This window comes from Manis javanica, chromosome 7 (genome assembly GCF_040802235.1).
Source record: "Manis javanica isolate MJ-LG chromosome 7, MJ_LKY, whole genome shotgun sequence".
NCBI classification, from domain to species: domain Eukaryota; kingdom Metazoa; phylum Chordata; class Mammalia; order Pholidota; family Manidae; genus Manis; species Manis javanica.
The window spans coordinates 105,004,761-105,029,888 of NC_133162.1; the positions used below are offsets into that span (position 1 = coordinate 105,004,761).

The 25,128-nt window shown below is 35.3% G+C and overlaps 1 protein-coding gene across 7 annotated transcripts in view; it reads right to left on the reverse strand.

Annotated features, from left to right (window-relative positions):
• ZRANB3 (zinc finger RANBP2-type containing 3) overlaps positions 1–25,128 on the reverse strand; it is a 331,095-nt gene that overhangs the window by 113,686 nt on the left and 192,281 nt on the right. For 6 of the 7 annotated variants that reach the window (XM_073241365.1, XM_073241364.1, XM_073241366.1 and 3 more), the window contains 2 exons: positions 12,779–12,950; positions 11,555–11,671 (listed from right to left, as the gene is read on the reverse strand). In XM_073241365.1, coding sequence (XP_073097466.1) covers positions 11,555–11,671; positions 12,779–12,950 — 289 coding nt within the window. The remainder of the gene's footprint in view (positions 1–11,554; positions 11,672–12,778; positions 12,951–25,128) is intronic. The other variant, XM_073241368.1, reaches the window with a different exon arrangement.

Genomic DNA, 25,128 nt, shown 5'->3' on the forward strand with positions numbered 1-25,128 from the left:
TTAGCAAACAGAATTCAACAGTATATCAAAAGGATCATACACTATGACCAAGTGGGATTCATCCCAGGGATGAAGGATGGTACATTTGAAAATCCATCAACATCATCCACCACATCAACAAAAAGAAAGAAAGACAAAAACCACATGATCATCTCCATAGATGCTGAAAAAGCATTTGACAAAATTCAACATCCATTCATGATAAAAACTCTCAGCAAAATGGGAATAGAGGGCAAGTACCTCAACATAATAAAGGCCATATATGATAAACCCACAGCCAACATTATACTGAATAGCGAGAATCTGAAAGCATTTCCTCTGAGATCGGGAACCAGACAGGGATGCCCACTCTCCCCACTGTTATTTAACATAGTACTGGAGGTCCTAGCCACGGCAATCAGACAAAACAAAGAAATACAAGGAATCCAGATTGGTAAAGAAGAAGTTAAACTGTCACTATTTGCAGATGATATGATACTGTACATAAAAAACCCTGAAGACTCCACTCCAAAACTACTAGAACTGATATCGGAATACAGCAAAGTCACAGGATACAAAATTAACACACAGAAATCTGTAGCTTTCCTATACACTAACAATGAATCAATAGAAAGAGAAATCAGGAAAACAATTCCATTCACCATTGCATCAAAAAGAATAAAATACCTAGGAATAAACCTAACCAAAGAAGTGAAAGACCTATACCCTGAAAACAACAAGTCACTCTTAAGAGAAATTAAAGAGGACACTAACAGATGGAAACTCATCCCATGCTCATGGCTAGGAAGAATTAATATCGTCAAAATGGCCATCCTGCCCAAAGCAATATACAGATTTGATGCAATCCCTCTCAAATTACCAGCAACATTCTTCAATGAATTGGAACAAATAATTCAAAAATTCATATGGAAACACCAAAGACCCCCAATAGCCAAAGCAATCCTGAAAAAGAAGAATAAAGTAGGGGGGATCTCACTCCCCAACTTCAGGCTCTACTACAAAGCCATAGTAATCAACACAATTTGGTACTGGCACAAGAACAGAGCCACAGACCAGTGGAACAGATTAGAGACTCCAGAAATTAACCCAAACATATATGGTCAATTAATATTTCATAAAGGAGCCATGGACATACAATGGCAAAATGACAGTCTCTTCAACAACCCTTAAATAGAATTGGTGCCTCATATAGAATTTACCAAGCATCAGAATTCCTGCAGGTGGTAAAGATACCTTGAGACAAGTGCTGGGCATAGAAGCCACAGGGCATAAATCTGCAAAGAAGTAAAAAGCTAACCTTTTCAAACACTATGGCTTCTCTCTCACTTATAAACTTTACATCTCCCTGTATGGCCCTGTGAGATGACTGGTTAGCCAGAGACGGGTAAGATTCCTCAAGGGAGGAACAACCTAAGACAGGCACAGTCGCAGGGGGGCCATCAGGTGAGATATTGGGGATCAACAGTGGTGAGGCTTAGAACCTCACCCCCCTGTTTTGAGAGAAATATTCTGCATCCGTGGATGTTTTAAGGCCCTTGTCTAGCTTGGATTAACACATAGTCTACAGGCACACATCTACAATTGCTCTCTTACAACACTAAAGTATGTTTTCTACCTTTATCTTGCATCTACCTACCACTTCAGCATTTTATTAAAAATAAAAATAATAATAATAATAAAGGGAGAAATGTGGGATCCACATATAAATCAAGTATAAAAATCAAATGAATATTCATATTTGACCTGATTGTTTATAATTCATAATGCGTGATCAAAACCAAAAGTTTCTGTGATGAATGCCCTTGTACTGTTCACCATGTAAGAACTTATTCACTATGTAAGAATTCGTTCACCATGTAAGAACTTGTTCGTTATGCTTCAGAAGATTGGAGACTGATGAGAATTAGGCTTGAGATGGATTAATGATTGTGCATTGAGCATTGTCCCCCCTATACAGAATTTTATTGTTGTTAACAACCATTTGATCAAGAAATATGAGATGTACTCTAAAAAAATATATATATATTTATATAGTATCTGAAGTGAAACATACAATGGATGGATTTAAAAACAGATTAAATGAGCTGGAGAAGACAGTAAATGAAACAGAAATTAGAGAACAGGAATACAAGAAAAGCTGAGGCACAGAGAGAAAAAAGGATCTCTAGGAACGAAAGATTATTAAGAGAACTATGTGATGACCAATCCAAACAGAACAACATTCGCATTACAGGGTACCAGAAGAAAAAGAGAGAAAAAGCAATAGAAAGTGTCTTTGAGAAGGTAATTGCTGAGAACTTCCCCAATGTGGGGAAGGAAATAGTTTCTCAGGCCATAGAAGTACACAGATCTCCCAACACAAGGGACCCAAGAAAGACAACACCAAGACATATAATAAATAAAATGGCAAAGATCAAGGATAAGAACAGAGTACTAAGAGCAGCCAGAGAGAAAAAATTACCTACAAGGAAAACCCATCAGGCTATCAGATTTCTCAGCAGAGACCTTACAGGCCAAAAGAGAGTGGGATGATATATTAAATGAAATGAAACAGAAGGGTTGCAACCAAGAATACTCTACCAGGCAAGATTATCATTTATATTTGAAGGAGGGATTAAACAATTTCCAGATAATGAAAAGTTGAGGGAATTTACCTCCCAGAAACTGTCTCTACAGTGTATTTTACAGGGACTGTTATAGATGGAAGTGTTCCTAAGGCTAAACAGGTGTCACCAGAGAAAATAAACCACAGTAAAGGACATAGTCCAATTAATTGCTAAGCAAATGTGAAAGTAAATCAACTGCCCACAAAGTCAGTGAAGGGATACACAAAGAGTACAGAATATGACACTAATATATAAAGAGCGGAGGAGGAAGAAAAAGAAGGGAGAGAAGAAAACCCTTTAGATGTAACCATGAATCTAAAGCCTGAAATGACAATAAGTACATATCTATCGATAATCACCCTAAATGTAAATGGACTGAGTGCACCAAAAAAAAGATATAGAGTGACTGGATGGATAAATAAACAAGATGCATCAAGAGACTCACTTCAAATCCAAAGACATATACAGACTAAAAGTGAAGGGAGGGGAAAAGATTTCATGCAAGCAATAGAGAGAAAAAAGCAGGAGTTACACTTCTACTATCAAACAAAATAGACTTCAAAACAAAGAAAGTAACAAGAGTCAAAGAAGGACATTACATAATGATAAAAGGGTCAGTCCAACAAGAGGATATAATCATTATAAATATCTATTCACTCAACATTGGAGCACCTACATATGTGAAACAAATGCTAACAGAATTAAAGGAGGAAACAGAATGAAATACATTCATTTAAGGAGACTTCAACATTCCACTCACTCCAATGGACAGATCAACCAGACAGAAAATAAGTAAGGACACAGAGGTACTGAACAACACATTAGAACAGATGGACCTAACAAATATTTACAGAACACTCCACTGAAAAGCAGCAGGATACACATTCTTCGTAAGTGCACATTGAACATTTTCAAGAACAGATCATATACTAGAGCAAAAAAAGTGCCTTTGTAAATGCAAAAAGACTGAAATTGTACCAACCACCTTCTCAGACCACAAAGGTATGAAACTAGAAATAAATTATGCAAAGAAAACAAAAAACCCCACAAACACAAGGCAGCTTAACAACATGCTCCAAAATAATCAATGGATCAATGAACAAATTAAAACAACAAATAAGCAATATATGGAGACAAATGACAACAATAACTCAACACCACAAAAACTGTGGGACGCAGTGAAGGCCATGCTAAGAGGGAAGTATATTGCAATACAGGCTTAACACAGGAAAGAAGAACAATCCCATATGAACAGTCCAAACTCACAATTAATGAAACTAGGAAAAGAAGAACAAATGAGGCCCAAAGTCAGTAGAAAGAGGGACATAAAGAGAAGATAAGAAATAAGTAAAACTGAGAAGAATAAAACAATACCAGAAAGAATCAATGAATGTAGGAGCTGGTTCTTCAAGAAAATAAGTAAAATAGACAATCCCCTAGCCAGACTTATCAAGAAAAAAAAAGAGTCTATACACATAAACAGAATCAGAAATCAGAAAGGAAATATCACTACAGATTCCACAGAAATACAAAAAATTACTAGAGAATACTATGAAAAATTATAAGCTAACAAACTGGATAACCTAGAAGAAATGGACAGACACCTTTCTAGAAAAATACAACCTTCCAAGGCTGACCAACAAAGAAACAGAAAATCTGAACAGACCAATTACCAGCAATGAAGTTGAACTGGTAATTAAAACACTACCTAAGAGCTAAACTCCTGGGTTAGATGGCTTCACTGCATAATTTTAACAAACATTTAGAGAAGACCTAATATTAATCCTCCTTAAAGTTTTCCAAAAAGTAGAAAAGGAGGGAATACTTTCAAACTCATTCAATGAGGCCAGCATTGCTCTAATACCAAAACCAGGCAAAGAAACCACACACAGAAAAGAAAATTACAGACCAATATCACTGATGAATACAAATGCAAAAATACTCAACAAAATATTAGCAAACCAAATTCAAAAGTACATCAAAAAGGTCATCCATCATGATCAAGTGGGATGTATTCCCAGGATGCAAGGATGGTACAATATTAGAAAATCCATCAACATCATACACCAACAAAAAGGAGGACAAAAATCACAAGATCATCTCCATAGGTGATGAAAAAGCATTTGAGAAAATTCAACATCCATTCATGATAAAAATGCTCAACAAAATAGGTATAGAGGACAAGTACGTCAACATAATAAAGGCCATATATGACAAACCCACAGCCAACATCATACTTAACAGCAAAAAGCTGGAATCTTTTCCTTTAGATTGGGACAAGACAAAGCTGCCCACTCTCTACACTTTTATTCAACATAGTACTGGAGGTTCTAGCCATGGAAATCAGACAGCACAAATAAATAAAAGGTATCCAGATTGGTAAGGAAGAAGTTAAACTATCACTGTTTGCATATGACATGATATTGCACATAAAAAACCCTAAAGAATCCATCCCAAAACTAAACTACTAGAACTAATAACTAAATTCAGTAATGTTGCAGGATACAAAATTAATACACAGAAATCTTTTGCATTCCCATATACTAATGATGAACTAGCAGAAAGAGAAATCAGGAAAACAATTCCATTCACAATTGCATCAAAAGGAGTGAAATACCTAAGAATAAATGTAACCACGCAGGTGAAAGACCTATACCCTGAAAACTACAAGACATTTGGAAGAAATTAAAGAAGACACCACTAAATGGAAATACATCACATGTTCATGAACAGAAATAATTAATATTGTCAAAATGGCCATCCTGCCTAAAGCAATCTACAGATTCAATGCAATCTCTATCAAAATACTAAAGGCATTCTTCAAAGAAGTAGAAGGAATAGTTTTAAAATTCACATGGAATCACAAACAACCTCAACAGCCAAAGCAATCCTGAGAAGGAAGAATAAAGTGGGGGAGATTATGCTCCCCATCTTCAAGCTCTAATACAAAGCCATAGTAATCAAGACAATTTGGTACTGGTACAAGAACAGACCCATAGATCAGTGGAACAGAATAGAGAGTCCTGATAATAAACTACAACATATATGGCCAATTAATGTATGATAAAGGAGACATGGATATACAATGGAGAAATGACAGTCTCTTCAGCAACTGGTGTTGGCAAAACTGGACAGCTACATGTAAGAGAAGGAAACTGGATTATTGTCTAACTCCATTCAGAAAGTAAACTTGAAATGGGTCAAAGACCTGAATGTAAGTCATGAAATCATAAAACTCTTAGAAGAAAACATAGGCAAAACTCGAATATAAACATGAGCAATTTTTTCCTGAATACATCTTCTCCGGAAAGCAGGAAACAAAAGCAGAAATGAACAAATGGGACTACATCAAGCTAAAAAGCTTCTGTACAGCAAAGGGCATCATCAATAGAGCAAAAAGGCATCCTACAGTATGGGAGAATATGTTCATAAATGACATATCCGATAAGGGGTCAACATCAAAAACATATAATTAACTCACATGTATCAACATTCAAAAAGCAAATGACCCAATTAAAAAATGGGTGGTGGATATGAACAGACACTTCTTCAAAGAAGAAATTCAGATGGCCAAAGGCACATTAAAAGATGCTCCACATCGCTAATTATTAGGGAAACACAAATTAAAACCACAATGAGATATCACCTCACACCAGTTAGGATGGCCACCATTGGAAAGACTAGGAACAACAAATGCTGGCGACAATGTGGAGAAAGGGGAACCCTCCTACACTGTTGGTGGGAATGTAAAGTAGCTCAACCATTGTGTAAAGAAATACGGAGATTCCTCAAAAAACTGAAAATAGAAATACCATTTGACCCAGGAATTCCACTCCTAGGAATTTACCTGAAGAAAAGTAGACCCCTGATTCCAAAAGACACATGCACCTCTATGTTTATTGCAGCACTATTTATAATAGCTAAGATACGGAAGCAACCTAAGTGTCCATCAGTAGATGAATGGATAAAGAAGATGTGGTACATATCCACTATGGAATATTATTCAACCATAAGAAGAAAACAAATCCTACCATTTCCAATAACATGGATGGTTCTAGAGGGTATAATGCTCAGTGAAATCAGCCATGCAGAGAAAGACAAGTTCCAAATGATATCACTCATTTGTGGAGTATAAGAATAAAGCAAAACTGAAGAAAAAAAACAACAGTGGACTCAGACTCCAAGAAGAGATTAGCAGCTACCAAAAGGAAGTGGGTGGGGAGATAGCCTGGGGAGGGAGGGAGAAGGGGATTGGTTCACATAATGTAGGGGTGTCACAGGAAAGGCCATATGGCTCAGAGGAGAGAAGTAGTGACTGTCTAGCATCTTACTATGCTGATGGACAGTGACTGCAATGGGGTGTGTGTTGGGAACTTGGTAATATGGGTGAATGTAATAACCATAATGTTTCTCATGTGAAACCTTCATAAGATTGTATATCAATGACCTTAATAAAAAAAGACATGGCAATTCTGCTGAATTAATCTATTGATTCAAAACAATTTCAATCAAAATTGTATGTACTGAACAAGCTAATTTTAAAATTCATAAGAAAAGGCAAAGGACTTACTATAAACAATGAATTTGAAAAAGAATAAAATTAGGGGTGATTAATGCTGTGATGTCAAGATTTATTATGAAGGTACAGTAATCAAAACACTGTAGTATTTGTAAGATTAGACATATGGATCAATGAAAAAGAATAGAGTTCAGAAACAGACCCAGACATATATAACTGATTTTTTAATCTATGTTGCAAGGTAATTCAAAGAGAGAGAAAAAGAGTCTTCCAACAAAGAGTACTGGAACAATTAGGAATCCATGTGCCAAAACCATGGATATATAAAATAAAAAAATAAAAAAAAAAAACCAAACTGAACCTCCACCCTTTCTTGCTAGTACATAAAATAATTACATAAAAATAGCCAAAATAATTACATAAAAATAAGGCACTTTTAGAAGAAATGTTAGGAAAAAATATTTGTGAACTTGGATTAAGCAAAAATTAGGGTGCAAAAGGCACAGAACTAAAAGAAAATAATGTTAAACTGGACTGTTTCAAAATTTAAAACTTCTGTTCTTTTAAATACAATGTCAGTGCTCATGGATTAGAAGAATTAATACTGTCAAAATGCCTATCCTGCTGAAAGTAGTTTATAGATTCAATGCCATCCCTATTAAAATAACAATGGCATTTGTCAATGAGCTAGAGCAAATAATCCTAAAATTCACATGTAACTGCTAAAGACCCCAAATAGCTAATGCAATTCTGAGAAAGAAGAAGAAAGCTGGGGGAATCACACTCCCTGAGTACAAGGTACACTACAAAGCTAAGGTAATCAAAACAGCATGGTACTGGCAAAAGAACAGACTCACAGATCAAAGGAACAGAATAGATCACCCAGATATAAACCCACACATATGTTGGTCAATTAATATATGACAAAGGAGCTGTAAATGGGGCTAAGACAGCCTCTTCTATTAGTCATGTTGAAAAAACTGAACAGCTACATGCAAGAGAATGAAACTGGATTACTGTCTAACTCCATACAAAAATAAACTTGAAATGGATCAAAGACCTGAATGCAAGACATGAAACCATAACATTCTTAGAAGAAACCATAGGCAAAAATCTCTTGAACATAAGCATGAACAATTTTTATGGATATATCTCCCTAAGCAAGGGAAAGAAAAGCAAAAATGAACAAGCAGGACTATATCAAACTAAAAATTTTCTGTAGAGCAAAGGACACAATTAACAGAACAAAAAGGCAGCCTACAGTATGAGAATATATTCATAAATAATTTATCTGATAAGGAGTTAACATCCAAAATATATAAAGAGCTCATATACCTCAACATCCAAAGAACAAATGACTCAATTAAAAAATGGGCAGAGGACCGGAACAGACATTTCTCCAAAGAATAAATACAGATGGCCAAGAGGCACATGAAAAGACGCTCCACATCACTAATCATCATGGAAATGCAAATTAAAACCACAATGAGATATCACCTCACTGTATTTAGAATGACTATTACTCAAAGGACAAGAAATAACTGTTGGTGAGGATATGGAGCAAAAGGAACTCTCCTACACTGTTGGTAGGGATGTAAATTGACGAACCCACTGTGGAAAGCAGTATGCAAGGTACTCATAAAACTAAAAATAGAAATACCATATGACCTAGTAACTGCTCTTATAGGAATTTCCCAAAGAAAATAACATCTGTGATTCAAAAAGATATATTTACCCCTATGTTTACTGCCACATTATTTACAATAGCCAAGATATGGGTGCAACAAAAGTGTTCAACTGATAAATGGATAAAGAAGATGTGGTATAATAGAACATTATTTAGCTGTAAAAAAGAAAGAAATCCTGCTATTTGAGATACCATGGATGTGCCTAGAGGTATGATGGTCAGTGAAATAAGCCAGGTGAAGAAAGACAAATACCACATACTTTCACTTTTCTGTGGAGTCTAAAAACAAAACAAAACAAAATGTACAGAATAGCAGTAGTCTCACAGACACTGTGAAGTGATTGGTGGTTAGGCTGGGGGAGGGACTGAGGTGGGTAGGTGAGGAAGGTGAAGGGGAAAAAGGGGCATAAAAATTCTCAATAATAATATAAGCTGGTCATGGGGATGGAAGTGCAGCATGGAGAATATAATCAAGAGTTGTGTAACATCTTTCTGTGTTGACACATAGTAACTGCAGTAATTGGGGTGAGGATTTAATAATGTGGGTAACTGTTGAATCACTGTGTTGTACACTGAAATCAATATAATACTGTATATCACATATACTTCAATATACTTATTTCAATAAAACAAGAAAATAGATAACAACAATGTCAAGAAAACAAAAATGGAATCCACAGATTTGGAAGAAATACTTGGAAATGACTTATGTTAGCAGACTTGTTTCTAAAATATATAAAAAGCTCTTCTAATTAATATTAATATGAGCTTTATAACAACAGACACTTTATAAAAGAAAAGGAATGGCTATAGAACAGATGAAAATAAAGTGAGTATCACTAGACTTTAGGAAAAGGCAAATTAAAATAACATTGAGGAAGCCAGGTGGAGAAAGACAAGTATCAAATGATGTCACTCATCTGTGGAGTATAAGAACAAAGAAAAAAACGGAAGGAACAAGACAGCAGCACACTCACAGAACACAAGAATGGACTAAAAGTTACCAAAGGGAAAGAGACTGGGGAGGATGGGTGGGAAGGGAGGGGATAAGGTGGAAAAGGGACACTATGTTTAGCACTAATGTGGGGGGGGTGGACACGAGGAAGGCTGTATAACACAGAGAAGATAAGTAGTGATTCTATAGCATCTTACTACACTGACAGACAATGACTGTAATGGGGCATGTGGTGGGGACTTGATAATAGGGGGAGTTTAGTAACCATAATGTTGTTCATGTAATTGTACATTAATGATAGCAAAATAAAAAAAAAATAACATTGAGGTACCACTACATTCCTACAATAGCTAAAATTAAAAAGATTGGTGATACCAAGTACTGACAAAGATATGGAACAATTGGAACTCAAATCTGTTGGCAGTAGGAATGCAGAATGATATAGCATTTTGAAAAAGAAGTTGGAAGCTCTTTATAAACCTAAACCTATGCTTTCCATATGATCAGCAGTCCAATTCCCAGTTATTTACAGAGAAATTAAGTGAAATGAAAACATGTCCATGCAAAGATTTTTACATGAATGATAATAGTTTTATTCATAATGGCCTGAACTGAGAATACCCCAGTCACTAATTAGTGAAGGAATAAAAAAATTGTTATATAGCCATACATTGGAATATTATTCAGCAATATAAATGAAGAAACTAATGATATGCAAAAATGGGGATCACTCTTCAAAGCTTTATGTTAAATGAAAGAAGTCAGACTGAAGGCACACACTGTATGATTCCATTTTTGTGACATTCTGGAAAATGCCAAGTTCTAGAGGGTAGGTGTGAGGAATTTTCTTTGTCTGTGAAGGTCTAGAGGATACGTGTGAGGGAAATGACTGCCAGGGTGGATGATGGAAGTCTTGGGGGTAACAGAACTATACTTTATCTTTATTGTAGTGGTGGTTACCTGACTGTATATATATTTGTCAAGCCTCATCGAAGCATACATTTTAAAAGGGTAAATTTTACTGTATATAAATTATACCTCAATATACCTCAGTTTAAAAAATTATGTTACAAAAAAATCTCAGAATTGGAGAGGAATGACACTCATTAGTATGTATAACTTCTACCATGCTGGTAAATACCACAACAAACACAGTGATGAGTTTACCTGAGGTAATCCCACTGAGATTTAAAAACTCTTAACACCCTCTAATTTACACTTCCAGACAGAGTATGAGTACATCTATCTCTGTAGGGAGCCAAGAACATAATACCAATTAAAAATGACTGACTTAGATTAAAAAAATATTAATTGTAGCAATTATGCAGTGAACACACTGAAAAAGCAATTATGTAGTGAAAACACTGAAAAAACACTAATAAAACTGTTATTAGTTTCCAATCAGCTCATATTAATATTAATTAGAAGAGCTTAATATTAATTAGAATTAATATTAATTAGAAGAGAAGTTGATGATTAATCTTCATCAACACACTAAGATGAATATATATGTATGTCCCTTAAAAGAAAAAGTGTAAAGTATATTATACACCTTCACCCCAGTATACCCATATATTGAAAAGGATCAATATATGGGCAGGTGTAAGAGTGTTTATTATACTGTTGTTTGCACTTTGAATACATCTAAATTTTTCTATAACAAGGAGTTAAAAAATTAAATGGCAAAGACATATTACAGTATGCAAATAAGCTGCTTAAGTAAAAATATTAAAGTACATTAAATAATTTGTATCAAGACAAATACATGATGGCCCAGCAATGAGTACCTTGGCAACAGCAGTTTGTTTGAACATGCGAGTAATCAGCCCCACGACACTCTCTGTGGCACCTGAATCTGGGACTCTCATTAATTTTTCCCACTCTTCAAAGCTTGCATTTAATTCCTATGTGGAAGAAAACAATGTTTAGAAATACAGCATAAAGAACAGAATAATTAATGCAATAATGAATCATGTCCTTTTTTCTTTTTTATATAGAAACATATAAAAAGGAAAGAAAATTCCCAAAGATGCCAGTGTGTTCATTTAAAACATCAACTGAGGTAAGTCAGTCACATGCTCATGGCATTGACAGAAACCAGTGACAAACTATGGATGAAAACCAAGCTTTTTACAAACACTGTAAGTCAAAAAACTACAGCTTCCTCTTTAGGAGAACATTTTGCAAAGTAAAGTAAAAACTTAAATACATAGGAAAGTAGGGTAGTGAAAATGTGTATGTTAGCAAAGTATGTTTATAAAATCATGATTTTATTTAAATAAGCATAAGGACTTGGTGAATATTCGTTAAATGAAAATGTAATATAATCACATTGACTCTCTTATTTTTCTTTCTAATGATAAAATAGTGAATAAAGAAAACCAGATCATTCTTATTTACGAGTAACATATTGCTCAATGCTTACAGAATTCTTTAGCTTTTAAGGGAAAGCAATGCAATAAATAGTCTTTGTCAACAAATTCCAGATTTGAAGAAATTTCAGAAAATATATAAGCACTGCACGCCACAAAAGTAAGTGCAAATAAGTATTGGGTAAAATACATTTCTGATTTGTAACATACTAAACTGCACATTTATGTGATCACAGTTTTCGGATTTCAAGAACAATTCTCAGATTTCAAGAACAAGTTATTCTAGAAGACAGCCATTCATACTTACAAAAAAAATCCTTGAGCAATAAAAACAACTTCCCCTGCTAATTTTTGGGTTTCATGCCCTACAGATACTTAGAATTCTTAATAATAAATCTGTAATTGAAGTGCTTTTTTTCTATAGTCAGCAGAAATAGATCTTTTAAACCACTAGGATACCGAACCTTTTCACATTATTTGATGACTAAAGTTAAATTTTTCTTCTTTTTTTTGAAATACAAAGCCATATGCTCTATTAATTGAAACTGTCTTAAGAAAGTGGACTTCCCCTTCTGTGAAATATAAAATATGTACAATCTTTAATAGTGTAACTTAAAACTTTCAAACAATGGTTCTCACCTTGGCTGCTGCTGATGGGAGATCAAATGGAATACGTTGTCTGATTTTAGGGGGCAGTTGGGTTAAAACGTCAGTCTTTAATCTTCTAATCATTATATCACTTAATAGCTGATGAAGTTCATTAAGATTTGATGCCCCTCTACAATCCCACTGACACCTTTTACCAAAATATCTGTTAACATGAAGAAACACATGTAGCAAAGCTGAATGGTAGAATAAGAAAACAATTTGTTGAGTGTGTTCTTTTTAATGATAAGGAACCCAGCACTGTTTTTACTGTTATTAGTTTCCAAATTAGTTTTCAAAGGCTCACCTTGAGAAATAATAATGAATAAGATTATACATTACTCTCAGCAACAGAAAATGTTAGCACATACACATACTGTTTATACTGAGTTAGGTGCCAGGCTAGAATGAACAGCTAACTCCCATTCAGCTGTTAAGAGTGGATTGATCACATGATTTCTTCCTTTGAAACCACTGGAATGACAGCAATGGAATTAAAAAATAAAAGAACAAAGGAAGTAAAAAACAGAAAGGATAGAATGGGAGAGAAAACATCAGAGAATAAGAAATTTCAACAAACGTTTAGAAGTCAATGCAGATCGACAAGTGGTAGCTGACTTGGCAAAAGAAAGTAAACAATTAGTTTGATAATTCAAATACATCTTTAGATTTGCCTTGCTAAAGAAGCATAAAACACTATTTCCATCTATATGTGAATTTCTTCTGCACTTTTGAACTTCATTTCTCTGAATTGGCTCCTGGTGCTTGAGAATCGGCTGTTTTACAGAGCTCAAAGAACTTTACTAACAACAGAAGGCTGAGTGCACCCATGAGAAGCCTTCTGCCCCATGTACGTGATTTAGCTTCATCTCATTATTGTCAGGACTAAAAGGAGCTGAATAAACCGAGGCAAACTACTCACCAAAACAAAACACATGAATCCAAAAACTATTCTTCTAGTTATTTAGATAAATTTGGGAGCAAGTTAAAAATCTATCTGGATCTATGAAAATATATTACTTCATGAAATAATTATGCATGAAGTAAATATTGCACGATGCCTAAGATATAATAATAGCTTATGAGTTAATGAATAAATGGACAAACTAACTAATGCATATACCCCACAGTTCTTGAAAATAGAAATTCTTGTGCTAGAAAAAACAAAAGCAACAACTTTTGGAATGGGACATCTGGTTAACTATAACAAATTAATATTTATCACTGTTCTATGAAAACCCTAACATGAAAGGAAAGGAATTTCAAAACTATTAAATAAAAACAAAGAGTATGAGAGAAATGAAAACAGAAATTACAGTAAACCAATTTTTGGAAAATGGAAAAGAAGTGGAGGAAATGTCCTAGTTAAAACATGGTAAAAAAAACACAAACATTTATTGATAATCAATAGTACAAAGAAATAAAGAATGCATTAGCCCACCAGGACAAAGAGAATGAAAGGAAACAACAGCAAAAATGTGGACATACCTGTAGAAGAAAAAAATGAAGTTAACCAAATCAAGCAAGCTGAATATTATGGGCCTAAAGAGAGGTATCAACAAAATCCTAGAATGTCTTAGGAATTAGAAGTATCAGGTAGCTGAGGTGAGGGTAAGTATGACACAGTAGCTAAAAACAGGGACACTAGTTGAAAGTCTATACAAGGAATAGATGAACGCCCCGATTCTCTTCCCATTATCATGCCATCATGATACCCTCCCTCCCCAACAAGTCCATGGTTTTATTCCATAGATAAACTGAACCAGAGTTCAAATGTCGGGAAACCAAGAATACTGGAGGTCATGGGGAGGTGCTATGTGGAAACCAGAGACAGAGGTAAAGTCCACATAGCAAGCATTAAGAACATTATTCTGCTTCTCTTATTCATTTGTTAATGCCAAAAAGATGATAGCCAGGTATAAACGTCCACATAGAGCAGAACAATAGAGGATTCTTTTTCCCTTTCAAATTTTAAAGGCCACAGAAAGATGACCTCCACATAATGACATTTGAGTATGCCTCAGTGAAAAGCACATCATTTTCTAGTCAAAACGCTCTCCTAATCAGCTTTTTACAGTTTCAGTCTTAAATATGACTGGACATTCAAGAATCAACTGACATGGAGTTAAGTCTCCAATATGTACAACAAAGACCAAAACAACAGGAAAAAAAATTCAGAGTAGACATATAAGGCAAAAAATAGAAGAAAAGGTAAGAACAAAAAATAAAACAAAATAATACCAAAAACTTCAGCAACAAGCATCCCAAAATAGGAAGATACGAGAGTACAGAGAATAAAGGTATAAACAGCAAGAAGAAATGGTTAAGAATTTATAATAACTTAGCCATTTTCTTTAGTCAAACAAAAATTAAACAGAAGATCTGGGTAATAAAGGAAGAAATCTTCCACAAAGGAAAACAAAAAATAAAATGAGAACACTAAAGGACCAATACATAAATAATAGAAGTTCCAGAAAGAAAGATTGAAGGAAAGGAGGAAAAAGGTGAACATGAGTAATTTGCAGATATAAGCACCCACATTTCCAGACTGAAAGAGTATAGTTAGTACCCACCATTTGAATAAAACAGACCCAAACCCAGGCACATTTTTATGAAATTAGAGAGTAAGTGATAAAGGGCAATTTCACAACATTCCAGAATAGGAAGAAAGACAAATATACATGAAGAATGCAAACAATAAAAAATCAGATTGAAACTGTAATTCTTTTATTAGAGACAATGGAGAAATAACTTCAAGATGCTCAGGAAAAATGATTTCAAACAAAAATCTACATCCAGCCTCTTTATCGATTGAGAGATTATTGACATGCAGTCATATAAGTATTAAAACAATTATTCTATGAACTATTCTTAGGAAGTTATTGAGAAATATGTATCCAGAATTCCAGGAAATATGCTAAAAGGAACCACAGAAAACATGTACAAGGTGATCCTGGAACATCTTGTCATATCAGACAGCAAGGAAGCAATTGAAGGCTACTTGGCATTGTGTCAAAAAGACCATATTGAAGATGGTCCTATTTGTCAAAGGTAATGAAGACAACATCAATAAAGATAACAAAGTGTGTTAAAAATAAAACTCTCAAACACTCAACAAACTAGGATTAGAAGTCACCTTTCTCAAGCTAATAAATAACATCTATAAAAAATGAAAGTATTGTACACTGCAAACTACATGACACTGTAGAAAATTAAATAAATGGAAAGCCAATTCTGCTCATGATTGGAAAAACTTAATATTATTAAAATAGCAAATCTCCTCCAACTGATCTATAGATTCAACACAATCTCTATCAAATTCCCAGTTGACATCTTTGCAAAATTTGACAAGCTAATCCTAAAATTTAGGTGAAAATACAAGACAGAGAACAGCCAAAACAATCTTGAAAAAGAAAAATGTTGGAGGACTTATATTTAATCAATTTCATAATGAAAAACCTCACTGGACACCATTAGAGAATGCTAGCAAAACAACTTTTTATTTTGAAAACTCATAAATAAAGAGAAAAATAAGCATTTTGCCTGCCTTTTCCAAACTAACACAATCACTGAGTGTCCAAATAGTAGTGGAAGGGAGGTTTTCCTTTTCAGAGGTATGTCAACTAACAAATGAAGAGAATTAGAATATCACCACAGTGCAATGCCTAAAACAGATCATAGACTGTAGCACAGAGAAAACAAGGAGTGACTCTATAGCATCTTACTATGCTGACAGGAAGTGACTGTAATGGGATATGTGGTGGGGACTTGATAATAGAGGGGAATCTAGTAACCACAATGTTGCTCATGTGAGACCTGAGCATAAGATTGTATATCAATGATACCTTAATTAAAACAAATAGAAAAAAAAAAGATCACATACTGAACACTGACAACCACTAACATCACAAAAAGAGAGGCTTTAGATATCATGGACCTTCTGATGGAAGAACACAACATTCCTATAAAAGTAGAATTGCCAAAGAAAAATTGATGTCCCTACATCTAGACACCAGTATAAAAATATAGAGGACAGAGGAACATGTTAAACAATACCATGGAGGTGCAAGCTCCATGCAAAATCCAGTTTACAGAAACAATCAAGTTTCCTTAACAAATTAAAAATTAATAAAGCAAGAATATGGAAGAGAAACCTGGAGATTAAGAGAGACTTCATTAGAGAGATTAGGATAGATACCTCTCATTTGTAATATGCGAGCCTTATTTGGGTACTGATCCAAACTATGGTGAAAAGCTTTAAAGAAATAAAACTGAAAAATTATGATTTTAACAAGATAACTGGAAATTTTAACATATACTGGATTTTAAAAATAGTACTAAGGAATTATTGTTAATTCTAATGTTTTAGGTATGATAATGGTGTTATAATGAATTATTTCTTTAAAAAGAGTTCTTACTCTTCAGAAATACATATACTAAAATATTTTATGGATAAATGGGATGTCTAGGCTTTGCTTCAAAATAAAATGGGGTAGTAGAGGTAGATGAAAGTATAGGTAAAAGAAGAGTGACTGTGTTAAAGCTTATATATACATGGGGGCGGGAGTGGTTCATTATACGATTCTGTTTATCTTTGTCTGTGTTGAATTTTTTCCTTCTTAGATATTAAAAAGAAGACCAGAAAATAAACTAAGAAACAAAAGTTATGGACTTTAGGAATTTAAGGATCCAGTATGGCAGAATGACAAAACAAAATTCAGGATGACAGCTTTGTACCATGTTCAAAGAAAAACCAGTCCAGATTGCAGCAGAACAGAAGGCTGTGGGAGGGAGGCCTCCAGGAAATGGGGGGGAAAGATTTTATGTGCTTGTACAACCTATTGGAAGCTGACTGATCTGTTGGAATCTTAGAGTAAAAAATAGTGATGGTTGTGTAGGAAAAAAAAGAGGAAATAATTAATTAAAAGATAAAAAGTTGACCAAGAGTGTAGCCACTACAGAAAGCAGAATGGAAGTTTCTCAACTAAAAATAAACATACCATGCAACTAGTAATTCCACTTCTGGGAATTTACCTGGAGAAAAAAACCAGTAATTTGAAAAGAAAAATGCACTTCAGTGTTTATCACAGAATTATTTACAGTAGCCAAGATATGGAAGCAACTTAAATATCCATCAATACATGAATGGTTAAGGAAGATATGGTACACATATACAGTGGAATATTACTCAGTCATAAAAAGGAACAAAATCTTGCCATTTGTGACAACATGAATGGACCTACAGGGTATTACGTTCAATAAGTCAGACAGAGAAACACAAATACCATATGATTTCATTTATATGTGGAATCTAAAGACCAAAACAGCAACAAACTCATGAACACAGAGAACAAACTGCAGGTTGCTCTAGGGGATTTGGGAGGGGGAGAACAGGTGAAATAGGTGAAGGGAATAAAGAAACACAAGCAACCAATTATAAAATAAATTAGTTACAGGGATGAAATTACAGCATAGGAAATATAGTCAATACTGTAGCATCTTTGTATGTTGACAGATGTAAGTACACTTATTGTGGTGAGCACTTAGTTATATCTATAATTGTTGAATCACTATGTTTTACATGTGAAACCAATATAATATTGTATATAAACTATATTTCAAATTAAAAAAAAGTTGACCAAGAAAAGAATAGTCAGCTTCTTGATTTTTTTGAGAATACTAATTTATTTAGTCCATTTATTCTATATATTGTCAACTATATAAACAGATAATGAATTACCAAATATTTCAAACACTGGAAAGAGAATGGAAGAAAAGTGGTGGCAAGGTATGTTTAAATTACTGCTTTTCCACATTGTTTTCTTTTCCAAATCTGTTTACTCCTCTATAAAATAGACAAGATATCATCAACCTTGTAGGATTGTTGAATGGATTAAAGATAACACATCTAACATACATAGTATTTAATATATAATATAGTATCTTATATATAAAATATAATATATATCTAATAAAAATTATGCATTTTAGTTATTAATATAGAAAGATATCCTAAAAGTGCTGTTAAATGAAACAGAATATTACAGAAGAATAAGTATAATATGGCCCTAATTATGTAAAACTGCCTGTCTATCTGTCTATCCAACCATCCACTACCCATGCAGCCATCCATCCTCATGTATTCAAGCACAGAACTAATGGTTATCTCTAGACACCAGTTGTTTTTTAAATTTATTTAAAAGGTTTTTTTTCTCTTTTTCAATTTGTTAAAATAATCATGAATCACTTCTCCAGAAGCAATAAGCTATCTTTAAATTGGTAAAAATAAGGAAAATATCAACTCACAAAGACAATGTCAAAGAATGGTACCTGGTGATGCTCACTGAAATATGCAAATGACGGTAGTACATGTTAAAATATGCAGATGACAGTGGGCTATGTTAAAACTATGTAAAAATGATTAGATATTTGGACAAGGGTAGAAGTAAAGAAAAATGAAAACAATTTAGTTATTAGATTATGATTTTTCCTTTTCATCTTTATTGTATACTGTTAGATATTTTTACTGTCATATATACATATGTAAGTATGTGCAGTTTTTAAGTTCTTACTCATATTAAGCCAAAATCTACATTCCTATTTAGTTTCATTCCTTGATAATAGTTTTACCCAAAGAGGCCACAAAGACAAAAGTCTAATTCCTTTAACACACGACAGATTGTTAAATATTTAAAGATTTATTTGCTCTAGGTCTTCTCTTTTTCAAATTCCTATAGGCTTCAAAAGATCAAGCACTATTCTTATTCATCTTTGTATTGCCAGCAGCTCTGAAATAATGTGATAAATATAGTATGCAATCAGTAATACTACGCATTTATTTGTAGAGCTGAATATGGAATCCCTTCATTATTCTGGTCACCCTTTCCCAGATACGTTTTCATTTGTTAACATGCTTCTTAAAATAGGACTTTCAGTTCCCTCTTAGTTCCTTTTATTCCTTATCTCCAATGACCTTCTAAAATCTGCTCCAACCATTCCACTTCCATAGCTGTAACTCCACCTGGTAAATTCAGACATTTGACTCTCTACTACTGCATCCTTGTAATCCAATTGTTTGTTTACACTCTATGTTTACACATCAGGACCTTTCAGTCAACTGAATGCTCTACTTCTATCATATTCACAACATCATGCTTGTCTTCACATCCTTCCATCCAATTCTGATTTGAGTCCATACATTAGTTTTATTCTTTTCAACACAGCATAAATTCCCTTGTCTCACACCAGTTATCTGTATCATGAACTGGTTTACAAACCAGTCTTGGTGAGGAGGAGCCAAGATGGCGGTGTGAGTAGGGCAGCGGAAATCTCCCAAAACCATCTATATTTTTGAAAATACAACAAATAAAACTATGCTTAACAGAGAGACCAGAAATTACAGTACAACAGTGAGGCTACATCTACATCTGCAAGAATGCAGCATCTCATGAAGGGGGTAAGATACAAAGCCACAACCTGGCAGGACCCGAGCACTCCCCCCACCCCAGCTCACTGGCAGGAGGAGAGGAGTTGGAGTGGGGAGGGAGTGGAAGCACAATACTGTTAAATAACCAGCCCTAGTAATCTGCACCAGGAACAGACACATACATTGCATGGTGTACTGGATATGAGAGAAATGGAAAAGTAAAATCTGCAAGTGGGACCCCACAGCTGGCTCTCCTAGGATAAAAGAAAAGCGAGTGCTTTTTGAAAGTTTTAAAGGGACAGGGGCCTAACAGCTAGATGGAATTGTCCTGGCACACTCAGCACAGCAGGCTGGGATCCTGAGAAAATCCAGGCGCCCTAACCACCTGGGTGGCAACACAGCTTTGAAGGCCCTCACAGTGATAAGCAGCCTGCCATTTATTCCCCTCAGCTGGTGCTGCCAACCACAGCGGCCGAGCAGCCAGAGAGCAGCCTCGCCCACAGCAACTTCCCAGAGTCTCCTCCTGGCATGCAGCTACCTGGACCAGACCCAGAGGCTGCAACCAGGGTGCAGCTGCCTGGCACAGACAGAGGAAGCCAGGGCAAGGTGTGAAGGGACACTGTTCTGGCAGGAGAACACACCCAGCATGCCTGCCACTCCCCACAGGGCTCTGTGTAGCGAGCCACTCACTCTGTGAAACGGGAATGAACAAAAAACACAGAAAACAAAGTCAGACAGACAATGGCTGCAGCCCCAATATGGCAAAGCTCTTTAATTTTTACACTGCCTAATGCTATATTTATCTTTCCTGACTCTGGGGAAACAGGCCAGAACATCTTGCTGATTTCTAAAAATCTGCCCAGTAAGCAGTGGTGGTGTGTGCACACATCCCCAAGGCCTCGCTGTTTGCAGTGTAAGGCATCTTGGCTCATTTGCGAGAACAAGATATGCTCTTGTGGGCAGATAACTTCCAATTACTGCACCGGTTGTTTTCAAGCTGGTACTTCCCCATGCTGCGTTCAGACATGGGGGAAAACAAGGGCTGTCCCCTTCAATGTGGGCTACCCTGAGGGCTGCCTCACCCATGGCAGCTCAGAGGATTAACCTGGAGGTGGATCCCAGTGTGCAGGTAAACAACACAGGCAGCAGAGATAGGCAAGGTGACCAGTAAGCAGGAAGGGACTTTGTTCTCCCAGCTGACACATGCGCCACCTACCTACGAACACCTCTATTGCCATGAAAAGGTAAAAGAATTTGGTTCAGTCAAGAATCACCCAGACAACACCCGAGAGAAGGCCTGGGGAGATCAATATAACCAATTCTACTGAAAAAGAAGTCAAAATAAAGGTTATAACCATGCTGATGGACCTGCACAGAAATACATAAGAGCTAAGGGATGAAGTCAGGAGGGAGATTACAGAAATGAAACAATCTCTGAAAGGACTTAAGAGCAGACTGGATGACATACAGGAGACTATTAATGGAACAGAAATCAGAGAACAGGAATACAGAGAAGGTGAGGTAGAGAGATAGAAGGATCTCCAGGAATGAAAGAATATTAAGAGAAATGTGTGACAAATACAAACGGAAGAATATTCGCATTATAGGGGTACCAGAAGAAGAAGAGAGAGAAAAAGGGATAGAAAGTGTCTTTGAAGAAATAATTGCTGAACACTTCCCCAAACTGGGGGAGGAAATAGTCTATCAGACCATGGAAACCCACAGATCTAACAACACAAGGGAGCCAAGGAGGACAGCACCAAGACACATAATAATTAAAATGGCAAAGATCAAAGACAAGGACAGAGTATTGAAGGCAGCCAGAGAGAGAAAAAAGGTCACCTACAAAGGAAAACCCATCAGGCTATCATCAGACTTCTCAACAGAAACCTTACTGGCCAGAAGAGAAGGGCATGATATATTTAATGCAATGAATCAGAAGGGCCTTGAAACAATGATATTGTATCCAGCATGATTATCATTTTAATTAGGAGGAGGAATTAAACATTCCAAGATAAGCAAAAGTGGAGGGATTTGCTTCCCACAAACCACCTCTACAGGATATTTTAAAGGGACTTCTCTAGATGGAAGCACTCCTAAAGCTAAATAGACGTCATCAGAGAAAATAAAATCACACCAAAGAGAGCAGACCAACCAAATACTAACTAAAGGCAAAAAACATAATCAACTATTCACAAAAGCAGTCAAAGGACACACAAAAGAGTACAGAATAAAACACCTAACATATAAAGAATGGAGGAGGAAGAATAAGAAGGGAGAGAAATAAGGAATCCTCACACTGTGTTTATAATAGCTTAATAAGCAAGTTAAGTTAGATGGTTAGATAGTAAAGAAGCTACCCTTGAACCTATGGTAACCACGAATCTAAAGCCTGCAATAGCAATAAGTACGTATCTTTCAATAATCACCCTAAATGTAAATGGACTGAACATACCAATCAAAAGACACAGAGTCACTGAATGGATTAAAAAAACAAGACACATCTATATGCTGCTTACAAGAGACTCACCTCAAACCCAAAGACATGCACAGACTAAAAGTCAAGGGATGGAAAAACATATTTCATGCAAACAATAGGGAGAAAAAAGCAGGTATTGCAGTACTAGTATCAGACAAAATAGACTTCAAAACAAAGAAAGTAACAAGAGATAAAGAAGGACATTGCATAATGATAAAGGGCTCAGTCCAACAAGAGGATATAACCATTATAAATATATATGCACCCAACACAGGAGCACCAGCATATGTGAAACAAATACTAACAGAACTAAAGGAGGAAATAGAATGCAATGCATTTATTTTAGGAGACTTCAACACTCCACTCACTCCAAAGGACAGATCCACCTGACAGAAAATAAGTAAGGACACAGAGGCACTGAACAACACAGTAGAACAGATGGACCTAACAGACATCTACAGAACTGAACACCCGAAAGCAGCAGGATACACATTCTTCTCAAGTGCATATGGAACATTTTCCAGAATAGACCACATACTAGGCCACCAAAAGATCCTCAGTAAATTAAAAAGATTGAAATTCTACCAACCAACTTCTCAGATCACAAAGGTATAAAATTAGAAATAAATTGTACAAAGAAAACAAAAAAGCTCACAAACACACAGAGGCTTAACAACATGCTCCTAAATAATCAATGGATCAATGACCAAATCAAAATAGAGATCAAGCAATATATGGAGACAAAGGACAACAACAGCACAAAGTCCCAACTTGTGTGGGACGCAGCGAAGGCAGTTCTACGAAGAAAGTATATAGCAATCCAGGCCTACTTAAAGAACAAAGAACAATACCAAAGGAAGTCTAAAGTCACAATTATTGAAACTGGAAAAAGAAGAATAAATGAGGCCTAAAGTCAGCAGAAGGAGGGACATAATAAAGATCAGGGAAGAAATAAATAAACTTGAAAAGAATAAAACAATAGAAAAAATTAATAAACTAAGAGCTGGTTCTTTGAGAAAATAAACAAATAGATAAACCCCTACCCAGACTTATTAAGAGAAAAAGAAAATCTACACATATCAACAGAATCAGAAATGGGAAAGGAAAAATCCTGAAGGACCCCACAGAAATACAAAGAATTATTAGACAATCCTATAAGAATCTATATGCTAACAAGCTGGAAAACCTAAAAGAAATGGACAACTTTCTAAACCTTCCAAGACTGACCAAAGAAGAAACAGAAAATCTAAACAGACCAATTACCAGCAGACAAATTGAACTGGTAATCAAAAAACTACCCAAGAACAAAACTCCCGGATCAGATGGATTCACCACTGAATTTTATCAGACACATAGAGAAGACATAATACCTATTTTCCTAAAAGTTTTACAAAAAATAGAAAAGGAGGGAATACTCCCAAACTCATTCTATGAAGCCAGCATCACTCTAATACCCAAACCAGGCAAAGACCCCACAAAAAGAGAAAATTACAGACCAACATCCTTGATGAATATAGATGCAAAAATACTCAACAAAATATTAGCAAACCAAATAAAAAAATACGTCAAGAGGATCACACACCATAATCAAGTGGGATTCATCCCAGGGATGCAAGGATGGTAAAACATTTGAAAATCCATCAACATCATCCACCATATCAACAAAAAGAAGGACAAAAACCACATGATCATCTCCATAGACACTGAAAAAGCATTCGACAAAATTCAACATTCACTCATGATAAAACTCTCAACAAAATGGGTATAGAGGGCAAGTACCTCAACATAATAAAGGCCATATATGACAACCCCACAGCCAACATCATACTTAACAGCGAGAAGCTGAAAGCTTTTCCTCTAAGATCAGGAACAAGACAGGGATGCCCACTCGCCCCACTGTTATTCAACATAGTACTAGAGGTCTTAGCCACAGCAATCAGACAAAACAAAGAAATAGAAGGCATCCAGGTTGGTAAAGAAGAAGTCAGACTGTAACTATTTGCAGATGACAAGATATTGTACATAAAAAACCCTAAAGACTCTACTCCAAAACTACTAGAACTATTATCAGAATACAGCAAAGTTGCAGGATACAAAATTAATACACAGAAATCTGTTGCATTCCTTTACACTAACAATGAACTAGCATAAAGAGAAATCAGGAAAACAATTCTATTCACAATTGCATCAAAAAGAATAAAATACCTAGGAATAAACCTAACCAAAGAAGTGAAAGACCTATACCCTGAAAACTACAAGACACTCTTAAGAGAAATTAAAGAGGACACTAAGAAATGGAAACTCATCCCATCCTCTTGGCTAGGTAGAATTAATATTGTCAAAATGGCTATCTTGCCTAAAGCAATCTAGATTCAATGCAATCCCTATCAAAATACCAAAAGCATTCTTCAATGAACTGAAAGAAATAGTTTTAAAATT